This window comes from Salmo salar, chromosome ssa26 (assembly GCF_905237065.1).
Source record: "Salmo salar chromosome ssa26, Ssal_v3.1, whole genome shotgun sequence".
Taxonomy (NCBI): domain Eukaryota; kingdom Metazoa; phylum Chordata; class Actinopteri; order Salmoniformes; family Salmonidae; genus Salmo; species Salmo salar.
Window position 1 is genome coordinate 27918992 of NC_059467.1, and position 16262 is coordinate 27935253.

Here is a 16262-nt window from a genome sequence, read left to right on the forward strand (position 1 = left end):
GGTACTCTGCTGACATAATCTAATGTTTTGCTTTCGCTGTAAAGCCTTTTTGAAATCGGACAGTGTGGTTAGATAAAGGAGAGTCTTGTCTTTAAAATGCTGTGAAATAGTCATATGTTTGAAAAATTGAAGTTTTTGTATTTTTGAGGAATTTGTCATTCGCGCCACGCCTATCATTGGATATTGGAGCAGGTGTTCCGCTAGCGGAACGTCTAGATGTAAGAGGTAGTCTTGATCGCTGCATTACTGATACAGTATTTGTGGCTGTGCTGCACGATCCGAAGTATCACGTTATTATAGGAGGGGCGAGTGTAGCGGGTTGGTTGCCCTTCAAATGCCTCTCCTCTCGCGCCTTACCGTCTCACTCAGCCAGGGTAGTTGAGTTGAAAGGACCGCGCCCAACACCTCTCGACACCATGGGACTCACACACGACCCAACCTTCCAGAAACTGGAGAAATGGTACCATGAACATGCTCTGCACCTCAACATGAGGAAGATGTTTGAGGAAGACAAGGAGAGATTCCACAAATTCAGGTATCTTTATGGTTGGCATTTATTTTGAAATTGTCAGTGTTCATTTGTTGAAGATACACACAGTATCCTTATTCTCAAAAACATTATTACATCACCAGTATAAAATGTGATTTAAATTCAAATGCTGTCCATCAGAAAATGTTGTCTTCACTTCAGGTTATTACCTTTAGACATAGGCTAAAAGCACATAATGTGTCATCATGAACAGATGCCACTGCCAATAAAAAACGACTATACCATTTGAGATCTTTGCAATTGCATCAGTGACATAATTCATTCAGGTGCAACTGTCTCCTTCCCCAAAATATGAAGTAGTGCCTTTTATCAGAGTAGCTTATGGGCTTCCACACCATAAAAAATGCACAGCACTGTCACTATATGTAGACTTGTGAACTCTGAACTCTCTTCATGTACTGCTAGTGATGTGCGGGTTTGTTGTCTGATGTCTGTCTGTATTGCTGTCTGTATTGTAATAACCCTAACCTTCTCAAGTGCATTACAAGCGCTTCCACATACACAAGCAAACAGTAGAATTGGGATACCCTGCTTGCCTTGGAATTAGAAATAAGTGGCTTCAGGTGCGATTGGGCTACCCCTCAAATTCACTACAAAATGCTTGTGGTGAAACAAAACAGATTTATATTTGTTTCATAGTAAAGGGCTGTTTGATTTTGTAACTTGTGGGCAAAAGGTTATTGAGCGAATTGCCTAAATCCAGAAACAGACATAGAATTACATATAGAATCTCTCATTTAATAGGATCTCTGTGGAAACAGATCACTCACCCTGTCAAATGTTCTGTGTCTGAACAGCACAACGCTGAAGACAGATCATGGAGACATTCTGATTGATTACTCTAAGAATCTCATCACTGAGGATGTCATGAAGATGTTGGTCGAACTGGTAAATGGCTGCTTCTCTATCATAATGATTCAAATAACACAAAAATTACAAATAGCCATACTGAATTTGGCATTTACCTACAGTCATTACAAAAACATTCTTCTTCTGCTGTGCGTCCAGTACTCTATCAACCTTTCTGACATGGAAGGCCCATTTGCCCACCAATAGATGAATATATGTTTTCTCTAGGGGAAGTCGAGGGGGATTGAGGCCGCCAGGGACAAGATGTTCCATGGAGACAAGATCAACTTCACTGAGGTGCCTATCTGAGCTTTAGCCTGAGCATGGTTTATTACCAATGTTATTATCATTGTGATAATGAATGGCCAAATGTAACACACCTGACACCTCCTCAGAAATTGGCACTACATACATTTGCTGTAATTCGTATATCAGTGTGTGTCCTTACTGTATCTTCTCCTCCTCCTGTTTGGTTAGGGTCGTGCCGTGCTCCACGTGGCTCTGAGGAACCGCTCCAACCATCCCATCATGGTTGACGGACATGATGTGATGCCTGAGGTCAACAAAGTCCTGGAGAAGATGAAGGGCTTCTGCCACGTGAGTGGGAGCTGACTCAAGGGTCTCAATTTCGTAGCAATCCCCCAAATCTCTTAGTGAGACCGTTTGTATTTCCAATTTGAATAGTTACAGTACCGTTTATACATAGAATTGCTAGCTATCTCCCTGTGGCATTCAAGGCATAACAAATTCAATTTGACTGAATTGTGTAGGCACTTTTTTCAATGGTCTACTCGTTTGTGTCTGGTGTAGAAAGTTCGCAGTGGCGAGTGGAAGGGCTGGACTGGAAAGTCCATCACAGACGTTGTCAACGTCGGCATTGGTGGATCTGACCTGGTAAGTCAAATTCTCAACGTATCATTTGTTAAAGTGTCAATATTTTATTTACATTTTTTATTTAACCTTTATTTAACAACGCAATATGATGTTTCACTATTAGGTGTGAAAGCTACCTCGGCCATCACTGTGTATTTGTTGTGTCTTCTTTGCCAGGGTCCTCTAATGGTGACTGAGGCACTGAAGAACTACTCCAAGGGAGGTCCCCGTGTGCATTTTGTCTCCAACATTGACGGCACACACATCGCCAAAACTCTTGCTGAGCTAAATGCTGAGACCACCCTGTTCATCGTGGCCTCCAAGGTGGTTGTCTTTACCGTACCAGTGCATTCATTGGTTTTATTGTTTTGTCTGAACACTTGAGAGAGAGATATTCTTCTTCAAAATTGGCCTAAAAAATTTACAAGAAAGACATACAAAAAGACATTGACAAAGAGCAAAGAAACTGTGCATCTGATAATATGGAAACTCATAAAGTTCCACTCAGCTTTAGCAGCAACAGTTGTTTGATACAATGGACGATTCCATTGAAACAAAGGGATCAGTTGGTGCTGCATGCCATGTCGTACGTTCTCTCCTATGCATCTGTAGAGTTGCAGCCAAAATTGTGTCTGAATGGCTTTCCTACTGTCACCCAGCCCTGAGAATTGATGAAGAGATTAGTATGAACTGCTAGTGGTTTAGTACTATACACAGTAGCCTAAACACACATTAGAAATGCAATGTCTTTGGTGTTACTGTAGTGATCTAACTGTCTGTCCCTTTTCAGACTTTCACCACCCAAGAGACCATCACCAACGCAGAGTCTGCCAAGGAATGGTTCATTGAGCACGCTAAAGATGTGGGTAGCCTTTTTACCTTTAGAAAAATACAAGGAAAGGAGTTGAATTCTATTATTGAAGATGAATGCAAAGTATGTTAAATTAAACATTGTCTTCTTTACAGAAATCTGCTGTTGCCAAGCACTTTGTGGCGCTCTCCACTGCCGGCGTAAGTTCTTATTTTTGCAACACACCATCATAAATGCAGTGATATGCTCTGCATGTGTTGCTGTAAAATAAAATAACATTCTAATTCTGTTCTTTCTATCTCCTCTCTTCTGCAGCCCTTAGTGAAGGCCTTTGGCATTGATCCTGACAACATGTTTGGCTTCTGGGATGTGAGTGCATGTTATCTGATGATGCAGAATATGTCATGCGTGCAGTGCATTTGGGGTAGTACAGTGCTCTTCCTGCAATCACAGGCTTTTGACGGGGGACTTAGGCAACAACTATAAATAGCATAGACTTCTGACCTGTGAAGTAGGTGCCTGGGCTCACAGGCTGGCAGCTGTGGGGTAATCAGAAGCCGCCCTCTCCAGCTCTGCCCTCAAAGAGTATTATATTATTGGTAGCGACCTTCTCCCTTGGAGAGGTTACTGTAAAGGCTGGGTCACATCAAAGGTCAGACAGCTACATTTAGTTACATTGTTGGTATTTAAAGGGCAACGGCTATAACATGCCGTGCCCTTTCACGTCGGAGCAAAGATAGCTGCTTGCTCTCAGAAGTAATATGTATAAAAGGCAGCGGTGCGTATTCATGGATGCCAAGGGAAGCCAGGCTTCCCCAAAAATGGACCAAGAAAAAATATTTACTCTACTCTGTGTTTCATCAATTTCCTTCAATTCGCAAGAGGCTGAGAAAGCATCCGAGCGAACGAAACAGCGCCCCTCTGTCTCAGTATGTGTAGCGTATATCTGAAAAAGCCTTGAAATGTGGAATCTCGTTGTCCTGTTGTCCTCTGGTGGCTAGATAGCTAGGTAAAATCATCCCTTTCCTAAATTAGCCATCGATGGAGATAGGGATTTGGACTTGTGGTTTTACTTAATTTTCCGTTCTGGTCAATGACTGTAACGGCGATTCTGACCCAATCATAAATTCATTGGCCCCTGGCCTGAGAGGATGGAAGTTCAACATGTTGCTAGATGTAGTATGGTAATGTTAACTAGTTGGCCTGGCATATCGTTGCCCATGAAAGGAAGTTAGGCTAGCGAGCAAGTATGTTAGTTAGGTAGCCTAGGACAACAAAAACTAAAAGTGTGTACTGTCATAGACCGTTTAGGCAACATACAAGAGGAGGATGGTATTAGCGTTTCTCAACACGTAGGGTGAGTCAACATGTTTTTTATACTTGCACACATGCATGCACGCACGCACACACACACACACACAGAGAGATACATCATTACCATGGACAGTCACGTCATATTTAACTTACGTTGATTGGACTAAATCGTTTTTTGTATCTTTTAGTTGTCACTGTATTATACTAAGAATAGGTGATTAGATGTTGAAATGTTGAAGTTATAATGGTGCTGGAATAGTGGAGGCAGCTCCTGTTTTCTTTACGACTTGCGGTAACTCTCTGTGTTCTAAATCAATAGTTGTTTAGTAGTCCGAAAATGTTGAAAACATTACCTTGCTTGACCATGCTGTAGGTAGGTCATGTAACTGTTTGTTACATGCAATATGTTTTGTGGACTTGACCGGACAGATGTTTATCTTTGTTTTTGTAATGTAACAAATGTGTGGTTGAATTTATTCTGCCACTCGGCCTTAGGCCTATATAGTGTATCATGGTGTCATAGCGTATGAACTACCAGATTATAGAGCAAACAACGCAATTATCACAACACATAGATTGTATTATGGCTTTTTTTCTGGATTGGCTTCCCCAGTGATTTTACCCACGCACCACTACTGATTAAAGGTGGCATTCACATTGAAAGTAATTATGAGATGTGAGAATATTTAGAAGTTGGGCTCTGCCTTTTCATATATAGGCCTACATGGCTATTTGTGACTTATTACACACTGTTTATTATATTATTACCCAAATGAAGTGCTGTGTAATATGGGGTATTCATTCTCTGCAGTGGGCTGAAATGTGTCACCACAGATAGATAAGGGTTAATGGTAAGGAATTTGAAGACAATGGTATGGAATTTCTAGAAGCAGGGGCGTCTTTCTGGGGCAAGCTGTAGGACCAAGTGAGTTTGGGCACAGTGCCCCGTCTCTGTGTCACATTCAATTACATAAGCTTCAGAGTTCTCTGAGGTTTCTGAATCTTCTCAGGACATCACCAGACACCAATTAATATCAAATACATAGACCAGAATGCACAGCACTGAAATAGTCAAGTAATTTGAGTAAGAGTCACGTTTCTCAGTTACATAACATTGGTGTTAGGGTCACTACATTTTGGGGGGAAAGAATACATGTTGCATATTCAAAGTTGTACTGTGAAAATTATGATTAAGCTCAAGAAATGTTTGTTTATATTGTGCACATTTCTAACCAGATTGTTGCTGTGTTTTAGTGGGTTGGTGGACGTTATTCCCTGTGGTCTTGTATTGGATTGTCCATTGCTCTGCACATCGGTATGTACATTATGTTGTCGGTTTATTCTCCCGGTTAGATATTCTAATGCTTTGATCAACTGCCTTTACTCTACCTGAGTAGAATAACCTTTGTAATCAGTTGTTAAAAGGAGATATTTGAAGTATAACTCAAAGTCTCGGGTCTTTTCTTTCGTCCCAGGCTATGACAACTTCGAGAAGCTTCTAGAAGGGGCTCACTGGATGGTAAGTACAGCCAATTATTCTCACTGTCCAAAGACTTGGAAACTTTTCTATTGGTCAGATGAATACGTGTGAGTTGACCCCCTCTTGTTTCTGTAGGACAACCATTTCAAAACAGCCCCTGTGGAGAAGAACGCACCCATGCTCCTGGCTCTGCTGGGTGTCTGGTACATCAACTTCTTCCAGGCCGAGACCCACGCCATGCTGCCTTATGACCAGTACATGCACCGATTTGCTGCCTACTTCCAGCAGGTCCGCCAGTCACTACCAGGGTTAAGAGCCTTTACCAGGGTTAAGAGTCATTACCACAGTTAAGACATGACTGAGTGTAACATAAGTAAACAGCCAAAGCAAAACACAGTGAAGAATGTGTCAGTCTACTTTGGCAATTTACTATAAATACTATAAAAATGTATACACCCACTCCTTGCCCTGAAGGTATGCTGTGTTCGCATATATTGTCAGATTTGTATTGATCAAATGGAAATGTGTTTTACTGTCCATACTAAGTCAAGGTTAAATAGCCTGATGATAATGTTGTTTTAGTATTAGTTTAAATTTAACTGAAATGGAACACTGAAGATGTTCAATTCATGTGATGTCTATAGGGTGACATGGAGTCCAATGGAAAGTACATCACTATCCATGGCAAACGTGTCAACTACCATACCGGCCCCATCGTATGGGGAGAGCCTGGCACCAACGGACAGCACGCCTTCTACCAGCTCATTCACCAAGGTACTGCCTCCTTAAAGTAACTGTCCAGTTAAAATCTGACTTTTGAAAGTTCATATTCTCTTAACTCATACCCAAATAATGTTGCTGACTGGTCCAGAAGCTCTTCAACATATTGATTAATGGTCAGCTGAAATGGATGAGTATGTATGTTATGGAAGAGTAATATGTTATATTAGTCCCAGATGCAGTGTGACTGCTGTGTCCTCCACAGGAACTCGCATGGTCCCCGCTGACTTCCTCATCCCTGCCCAGACACAGCACCCCATCAGGGAAAGTAAGCACCATAAGGTAGGCTACCCCTACAGGACACATCTTCCAGCACTACCAACCTACTGGGAACAAACTGGTTAAATCAACATTGTTTCAACATAATTTGTCAATTTGCAAAACGTATTGTGATGTCTAATCTATGTGTAAAATACATTGGATCTAAAATATGTTGAATTTGTACCTTTAAAACAACGTCAGATCTTCAAAACAATAGGCTGGGCAGCTCCTTCTACTGGAGAATGTATCTATCTGCAGCTACCCTTTGACCTCCCATCCAGGGTTTTAACCAAGCCCAGCACTGCTTAGCTATGATATTTGTTACGGACGATTACCAATATGCTATTGTGAGAATGATTGTTGAGAGATCTCCACTTAAAAACGAATTAGATTTGCTATTGCTGTCAAGTCATTCCAAAGGGAAGGTTTAAGTGAGCAAATTTTATTTTATTATTATTTTTATTTTTTTCACCTTTATTTAACCAGGTAGGCTAGTTGAGAAGAAGTTCCCATTTACAACTGCGACCTGGCCAAGATAAAGCAAAGCAAACAACAACACAGAGTTACACATGGAATAAACAAGCATAAAGTCAATAATACAATAGAGAAAGTCTATATAAATGTATCTTCGCTTATATTTATCAGAGTTATATCCTATGGATATCTACACAGTTATAAAATTGGCAAGGTGGTGTAAGCCTAAACCAAACACTGACCTTATTTTAAATTAATCTAAAAATATCCTATGGAATAAATGAAGGAACCGCTTTTCAGATTTTGCTAGAAGGTGTCATGGGAATTGTGACTCGCACTTTGGTAGTCAATTCTTACCATGCCCATTATTAAAATAGGATTTCCTGCATATAGAAATTACAGTTTTTATTTTCAGCATTCATCACAGGTAACTTAAACTCTATTTTTATTATTCAAACAGTTGAGAGTATTTGTCTCCTAAGCAGACTCTTCAGTATCGTTGTCACTTCAGAGCTGTGTGTGTGTGTATATATATATATATATATATATACATAAAAAAAATCATCATAATAAATCGGCCGATTAATCGGTATCGGCTTTTTTGGCCCGCCAATAATTGGTATCGGCATCGGCGTTGAAAAATCATAATCGGTCGACCTCTAGTCCAGAGTAGTGATGCTGGACGGGTGTGTAGGTGTGGGCATCGATCGGTTGAAAAGCATGCATTTAGTTTTGCTTGCATTTAAGAGCAGTTGGAGCCCACGGAAGGAGAGTTGTATGTCATTGAAGCTCGTCTGGAGGTTAGTTAACACAGTGTCCATAGAAGGGCCAGAATGGTGTCGTCTGCGTAGAGGTGGATCAAAGAATCACCAGCAGCAAGAGCTCTCTCTCTTATCGATGGTGGTTATGATATCGTTTAAGACCGTGAGCGTGGCTGAAGTGCACACAGGACCAGCTCGTAAGCCAGATTGCATAGCGGAGAAGGTACGGTGGGATTCGAAATGGTCGGTGATCTGTTTCTTAACTTAGCTTTCGAAGACCTTAGAAAGGCAGGGTAGGTTAGATATAGGTCTGTAGCAGTTTGGGTCTAGAGTGTCTCCCCCTTTGAAGAGGGGGATGACCGCGGAAGCTTTCCAATCATTGGGGATCTCAGACGATACGAAAGAGAGGTTGAACAAGCTAGTAATAGGGGTTGCAACAATTTCGGCTTTTAATTTCAGGAAGAGAGGGTCCAGATTGTCTAGCCCTGCTGATTTGTAGGGGTCCAGATTTTTCAGCTCTTTCAGAACATCAGCTATCTGGATTTGGGTGAAGGAGAATTGGGGAGGCTTGGGCAAGTTGCAGTGAGGGGTGCAGGGCTGTTGACCGGGGTAGGGGTAGCCGGGTGGAACGCATGGCCAGCTGAAGAAAAAATGCTTATTGAAATTCTCCATTATCGCAGATTTATCGGTGGTGACAGTGTTTCCTAGCCTCAGTGCAGTCGGCAGCTGGGAGGAGGTGCTCTTATTCTCCATGGACTTTAGTGTCCCAGAACTTTTTTGAGTTTGTGCTACAGGATGCAAATTTCTGTTTGAAAAAGATAGCCTTTGCTTTCCTAACTGCCTGTGTATATTAGTTCCTAACTTCCCTGAAAAGTTGCATACCGCGGGGGCTATTCGATGCTAATGCAGCACCACAGGATGTTTTTGTGCTGGTCAAGGGCAGTCAGGTCTGGAGTGAACCAAGTGCTATATCTGTTCCTGGTTCAAATTCTTTTGAATGGGGCATGCTTATTTAAGATGGTGAGTAAAGCACTTTTAAAGAATAACCAGGCATCCTCTACTGACGGAATGAGGTCAATATTGTTCCAGGATACCCGGGCCAGGTCGATTAGAAAGGCCTGCTTGCTGAAGTGTTTTAGGGAGCGTTTGACAGTGATGAGGGGTGGTCGCTTGAACGCAGACCCATTATGGACGCAGGCAATGAGGCAGTGATCACTGAGATCCTGGTTGAAGACAGCAGAGGTGTATTTGGAGGGCAGGTTGGTTAGGATGATACCTATGAGGGTACCCGTGTTTATGGATTTGGGGTTGTACCTGGTGGGTTCATTGATAATTTGTGTGAGATTGAGAGAATCAAGCTTAGATTGTAGGATGGCCGGGGTGTTAAGCATGTCCCAGTTTAGGTCACCTAACAGCACCAGCTCTGAAGATAGATGGGGGCAATCAATTCGCATATGGTGTCCAGGGCACAGCTGGGGGCAGAGGGAGGTCTATAGCAAGTGGCAACGGTAAGAGACTTGTTTCTGGAGAGGTGGATTTTTAAAAGTAGAAGCTCAAATAGTTTGGGCACAGACCTGGATAGTAAGACAGAACTCTGCAGGCTATCCCTGCAGTAGATTGCAACTCCGCCCCCTTTGGCAGTTCTATCTTGTCGGAAAATGTTTTAGTTAGGGATGGGAATTTCAGGGTTTTAGGTGGTCTTCCTAAGCCAGGATTCAGACATGGCTAGGACATCCGGGTTGGCAGATTGTGCTGGGGCAGTGAATAAAACAAACTTAGGGAGGAGGCTTCTAATGTTAACATGCATGAAACCAAGGCTTTTACGGTTACAGAAGTCAACAAATGAGAGCGCCTGGGGAATGGGAGTGGAGCTAGGCACTGCAGGGCCTGGATTAACCTCCACATCACCAGAGGAACAGAGGAGGAGTAGGATAAGGGTACGGCTAAAGGCTAAAAGAATTGGTTGTCTAGTACATTCAGAACAGAGAGTAAAAATAGCAGATTTCTGGGCACGGTAGAATAGATTCATGGCATAATGTACAGAAAAAGGTATGGTAGGATGTGAATACAGTGTGGGTAAACCTGTACATAGAGTGATGATGAAAGAGATATTGTCTCTCGAAATATCATTTAAACCAGGTGATGTCACCGCATGTGTGGGAGGTGGAACTAAAGTGTTAACTAAGGCATATTGAGCAGGGCTAGAGGCTCTACAGGGAAATAAGGCAATAATTACTAACCAAAACAGCAATGGACAAGGCATATTGACGTTAGGGAAAGGCATGCGTAGCTGAGTGATCATAGGAGTCCAATGAGTGGCTTCAGGCAGCTAGCGGGCTTGGGCTAGCAAGCTAGCAGAAGGGCCTTTGAGGGACGTCGCGACGGAAGAAAGTCTGTTGTGGCCCCCTCGTGCTGTTATGTCTGCAGACGGATCAGCAGGGCTCCGTGTGGTAAACCAGGCCAACTGGCAAAATAGGTATAGTGGCCAAAGAATTTGTCCGATGGGCCTCTTAAGCTAACAGTCCGATGTGCTCTTGACAGCTAGCAGGCTGCGGCTAGCAGGCTAGCGGATGGGCATTCAGGGGACGTCGCAACGGAGGAGCCAGTTGAGAGACCCCCTCGGACGAATCACGTCGGTAGTCCAGTCGTGATGGGTCGGTGGGGATCCATGCCAATCGGCAAAATAGGTATTGAAGCCCAAGGAGTGGCTGATGGACTTCTTCGGCTAGCCGGGAATTGGGCCTAGCAGATGGGCCTAGTAAGGCTAGCTCCAGGCTAATTGGTTCTTGCTTCGGGACAGAGGCGTATGAAAGGTGACCCTCATATATCATCGATGATGCTATTTAGAACTATATAGCATTCTCAAAATAATCAACAGCTATTGTTTTAATTCAACCCAGAATTCAACTAAAAATAGACCATACAATAGGCCTTGGGTTTTAAGCTGTCGTTGATTTCAAATGTATTGATATTTAGTGATACTGAATTGAATTGTGTTTGGTTGTCAACGCTTCCAACATTTGAAGGAGATGTACCTTCTGCTTGGATAGTTCCACCTGTGCCATTGACTTAGTCTGGCTTGTATACAAATGAATAATTGATATGTTGGTTTCACATCTCCATCTCAACCAAAAATCAAAGTTAAAGAATAGGACTAAATCAAATCAAACTTTATTTCAAGAGCATTAAAAGGTTGAATTTATTTGATTTAGTCCTATTCATTAATTTAGATTTTTGGTTGAGATGGAGATGTAATCCAGAATATCAATTATTAATTTGTAGACAAACAATTATTAATTTGTAGACAAACTAAAATTAAAGCCAGACTAAGTAGTGGCACAGATGGAACTATCCGCAATGAAGATAATGAAGATAAGTCTGCTTCAAATGTTGATGTTTGGTTGCGTTGACAACCAAACACAATTCAATATCACTTTTGACATACAATAAATACTGTAGCCAATTGTTAACTTGTCGACAAGTTAACAAATGATATGTTGGATTCACGTGTCCAACTCAGCCAAAAAGTTAAATAATGGGATTAAGCCAGTGGCTCAGATGGAGCTATCCAGGCAGTAGATACATCTCCTTTTAAATGTTGACATTTGGTTGCGTTGTCAACTAAACAAAATTCCATACTACTTTTGTATTATAGTAAATAGCTTTAAGTTAAGGCTTTCTTACAAAGTAATGTAACATTCAACCTTAAAATGAGTAACACATCCATGGTCACATTATGAAGTTACTGTCACCATACATTTCTTCTTACTGTATGTAATCCTATAAAACATGCATGTTGCTGTAATAAGCTATATAGAATCTCAAACCGCATTGATCATTTGCACCATGTACTTTTAAAATAGTCTCAACTTCCATCCAGGCCATTTGGTTCAGCTATTAGATGAAGCACAGTCATAACACATTAATCTGTTGTAGAAATAAACAAAATATCTGTCAGTGTATTCCTATTTTAACTTTCCTGTGCTTTTAAATGGATAAAAGCGCAATGACAGACATTTTGGTGACAATTAAACCAAAAATCAGATATTGTTTTTCCATTGGAATTTGGTTATGCTTTTATATAGATGGTTGAAAGCATAGTGATAACACTTTGGAAATTCAACAAACTTCTGGCTGTCTTTTTGAGTGGGTGAATATAGGTTGTAATCTAATTGATCAACATATCAACCGAATATTACCCAATTATCCACATTGAAATAATGTGGTGTATGTGGGAATGATCTGGGAGTAAATACCTTCCCATTCAGTGACTGAACAAATCATTCAGTTATTCAAGTGATGCCTACTTTTACTGTCTATCTGACAAAAGAGCCTATGCAGTGTTCATGCTGCGTGACACTGGGGATAATGCACAGGGGTAATGTCATAATGGGATAATGCCTTACCTGTTGTATCCTCTGTGTCTGTAGATCCTGATGGCCAACTTCCTGGCCCAGACTGAGGCTCTGATGAAAGGAAAGACCACAGAGGAGGCTAAGAAGGAACTGGAGGCCGGCGGCCTGACAGGAGAGGCCCTGGAAACCATTCTGCCACACAAAGTGAGTGGGAGCAGATCCCTCATGGCGCAAGTCCACTGCAGCCCCAGTCCGGCCTAAGACTTTCTATGGGCTTAAACCCTGTTGTTATACTGGGGAGATTGTGTGTCTATTGCTAGGGCAGACACTGTCGCTCTGATAGGGACGTGCGTCCTCCTTGTGGACAAAATAAGTTTTGCATCAGGATGGAAGAAGCTTCAAACAGGGTGCAACACTGTATAATTACAAGTATGCAATAACTGTCTTACAACAGGTTGTGTGATATAAAATGTTTCCTCTTGTTCTGCTGTAAGGTATTCCAAGGAAACAAGCCAACTAACTCTATTGTCTTCAAGAAACTGAACCCATTCACACTGGGAGCACTTATTGGTAAGAGCTGAATATGGACCTGTGAACCAACAACCAATGATATTTGAAATATTGATCAAAATAATGTATTTACTTGTTATGTTCCCAGTAACAATGTATGGTGTTGTTTGTTTCACAGCCATGTATGAACACAAGATCTTTGTCCAGGGTGTTATGTGGGAGATCAACAGTTTTGACCAGTGGGGGTAAGTGTGACTATTTGAAACCAAGCTCCTCGATAATGTGTAGTCTATGACAGATTACACACAGAGCCTTTATCCTATGATATTGTATGAAAAAATGTTTCATTGACATTCTATTCTGTCCACTCTGGTGAGTTTTCTGGTGACATTCTATTCTATTCCGTCCATTATTATGTCTATCTATCTATCTATCTATCTATCTATCTATCTATCTATCTATCTATCTATCTATCTATCTATCTATCTATCTATCTATCTATCTATCTATCTATCTATCTATCTATCTATCTATCTATCTATCTATCTATCTATCTCAGAGTTGAGCTGGGTAAGGCTTTGTGTAAGAAGATCGAGCCTGAGCTGCATGGCTCCAATGAGGTCCACTCTCACGACTCCTCCACCAACGGGCTCATTAACTTTATCAAGAAGAACCACGCCTAACCTGCCCACCACCATCATCCATCCTCCCTGTCCTGCCCCCCTGCTGACGGGGGTGTCTGGGCTGTAGTGAAGGTAGACTCAATGCAGCATCAGTCACCACACAGAGGAGTAGAAGCACTTTCTATGTCTGTAATCATCTGTCTGTGTCCTGTCTGTTTGTTGTGAGATCGGACTGTATTTTACGTACTGTTGTATGTTTAAGCAATAAGGCCCGAGTAGGTGTGGTATATGCCCAATATACCACGGCTAAGGGCTCTTCTTAGGCAAGACGCAACGCGGAGTGCCTGAACACAGCCCTTAGTCGTGGTATATTGGCCATATACCACAAATCCCTGAGGAGCCTTATTGCTATTATAAACTGGTTACCAACGTAATTAGAAGGGTAAAAAATAAATGTTTTGTCATACCCGTGGTATACTGTCTGATATATCACGGCAGTCAGCCAATCAGCATTCAGGGTTTGAACCACTCAGTTTATAGTTATGGGTTTACCACTGTAAAGGGGTACGCTACTGTAGAGTGAGCCTGTGGAGGGGAGTGTAAACTACATCCGACTATCCCACTCCACTGATGGGGAGTAAAGCTTTTAATAAACATCTTTACACCAAGCTATTGTCTGTGTCCTTAGTTGATTCTAGCCTGCATTCTGTTCAGAAGTTTGCAGTTGCAGACAACCCTTGAGGATAATGATGCATTTATGTATGAATAATGGAAACCACTTTCAAAATTATAGAATGTGTCATTTACACTCAATAAATCCAATGAGTTTTACTCATAGGGGAATGAAAGTGTTCCTTTATGTCCAAACCATCACTAGATGGCATTAGAGGACCCCAGATTTGGCCCAGTGTAAACCAAACCAGCCTCAGAGCAAATCACTGCTGTGCTTATTCTCTGGAACACAGGGTCAGAGGTCAATCTATCTCCTATATTTTCCATCCCCACAAATCCCCAGACATCACAGACTGCTAAGTAGCATCCATAGAGAAAAACAAACAGCAGGCAGAAATACATCTGGAAAACATCATGTGATATGCAGGCCCCTCAATGTGAGACAGTTTAATCATCATTAAGCTCTATGATATGCGGCTAAAACTCCATTAAACAAAATACTCTGTGAATTTCAAACAAACCATGTCTCATCATAATTTCTGCTTGTACATTACAGATTACTTTGCTGTGCAATGCATGAATATGTTTCGTCATAAATCCAGCAAGTACATTCCCATGATGTTGTATGCAAGAATACAGTGTACAAACGATTAAGAACACCTTCCTAATATTGAGTTGCACCCCCTTTAGCCCTGAGATCAACCTCAATTCATCGGACATGGACTCTACAAGGTGTCGAAAGTGTTCCACATGGATGCTGGCCCATGTTGACTCAAATGCTTCCCACAGTTGTGTCAAGTTGGCTGGATGTCCTTTGGGTGGTGGACCATTTTTGATACACACAGGAAACTGTTAAGTGTGAAAAACCCAGCAGTTTTACAGTTCTTGACACACTCAAATCGGTGTGCCTGGTACCTACTACCATACCCCGTTCAATGGCACTTAAATATTTTGTCTTGCCAATTCACCCTCTGAATGGCACACGTAGACAATCCATGTCTCAATTGTCTCAAGGCTTAAAAATCTTTATTTAACCTGTCTCCTCCCCTTCATCTACACACTGATTGAAGGTGACATCAATAAGAGATCCTAGCTTTCACCTGGATTCACCTGATCAGTCTATGTCATGGAAAGAGCAGGTGTTCCTAATGTTTTGTACACTCAGTGTATGTCTCATCATAAGACCAGCAAGTACATTATAGATGACTTTGCTGCGCACATGCTTTTTCCATAATACTGTATGCAAGAATATGTGATGTTTGTTTCACCCAACCTAGAAGTACTATTTTTCTCTGTACCAAACTGCTCCTGGTTATAGTTTATTGAGTGCCAAAGAGCACAAAGAGAAAAAACCAGGGACCCAAGACACTGGGATGGGCTAAGCAATCCTGTTGCTTGGCAACAACTCTATACTTCAATCATAACTTAGCCTGAGTTATTTCAGGCTCAGTGGCACAGAATATAACAAGAGAGTTTTGATATCATTTTGGAGCGAGAGAGAGAGAAAAAATAGAAAAAATGTTTCTTGATTTATATTTGCACCTGCTTGTTCAGGGAGAAAAGTATTTGAGTAAGTAGTCTGCTGAATAGCCTACCAACCTGTTCTAGGACCCATGCACTTTTCAAGTTACATTCAGGAATGCAGCTCAAACTGTTCCATTGAAACCATGAATTTTGAACATGAATACGACTGCCAGTTCAGAGCATGTTCCTGAGATGTTTGAAGAACAATGCCTACTGCATTCCCCCACATTCCCCCTGCATGCTTTATTGGTTGACCTGTCAGTCATTCACACTGAGGCCTGTTTAAGGGCTGCCCCTCAATCGCCCCAACACCACGGTCGCCAAGGCAACGTCACCCCTCCAGTCTGTACACACATTCCCAAGTTCACAGAGGTGACAGAAAGTAGGACCTGGGAGTGGATCTGTGTTAACTGGCTATTAGCCAG

General features: G+C 41.8%; 1 protein-coding gene across 2 annotated transcripts; it reads left to right on the forward strand.

Moving 5' to 3' along the window:
• Positions 1 to 232: 232 nt before the first annotated feature.
• LOC106587569 (glucose-6-phosphate isomerase) lies at positions 233 to 14309 on the forward strand. Of its 2 annotated transcripts, XR_006762199.1 has the most exons (19): positions 233 to 535; positions 1348 to 1438; positions 1628 to 1696; positions 1877 to 1996; positions 2210 to 2293; positions 2450 to 2596; positions 3063 to 3134; positions 3239 to 3283; positions 3399 to 3452; positions 5652 to 5712; positions 5873 to 5916; positions 6013 to 6165; positions 6522 to 6651; positions 6863 to 6939; positions 12584 to 12712; positions 13003 to 13078; positions 13197 to 13263; positions 13578 to 13925; positions 14008 to 14309. XR_006762199.1 is itself a non-coding variant. In XM_014176086.2 (18 exons), the coding sequence occupies exons 1-18, from the start codon at positions 417 to 419 to the stop codon at positions 13699 to 13701; spliced, it is 1662 nt and encodes a 553-aa protein (XP_014031561.1). In that variant the 5' UTR covers positions 233 to 416; the 3' UTR covers positions 13702 to 13989. The 2 variants fall into 2 exon arrangements, 1 of the variants encoding a protein (XP_014031561.1); XM_014176086.2 differs by lacking the exon at positions 14008 to 14309 and having other exon boundaries at positions 13578 to 13989.
• The last annotated feature ends 1953 nt before the right edge of the window (positions 14310 to 16262 follow it).

What these genes read in the sequence shown, in the direction of transcription:
- LOC106587569 (XM_014176086.2), top strand. Translation starts at nt 417, where the DNA reads ATGGGACTCACACACGACCCAACCTTCCAGAAACTGGAGAAATGGTAC. An exon ending in AGATGAAGGGCTTCTGCCAC is followed by an intron (nt 1,997 to 2,209) that starts GTGAGTGGGAGC and finishes TGTCTGGTGTAG; the next exon opens with AAAGTTCGCAGTGGCGAGTG. An exon ending in TCATTGAGCACGCTAAAGAT is followed by an intron (nt 3,135 to 3,238) that starts GTGGGTAGCCTT and finishes TCTTCTTTACAG; the next exon opens with AAATCTGCTGTTGCCAAGCA.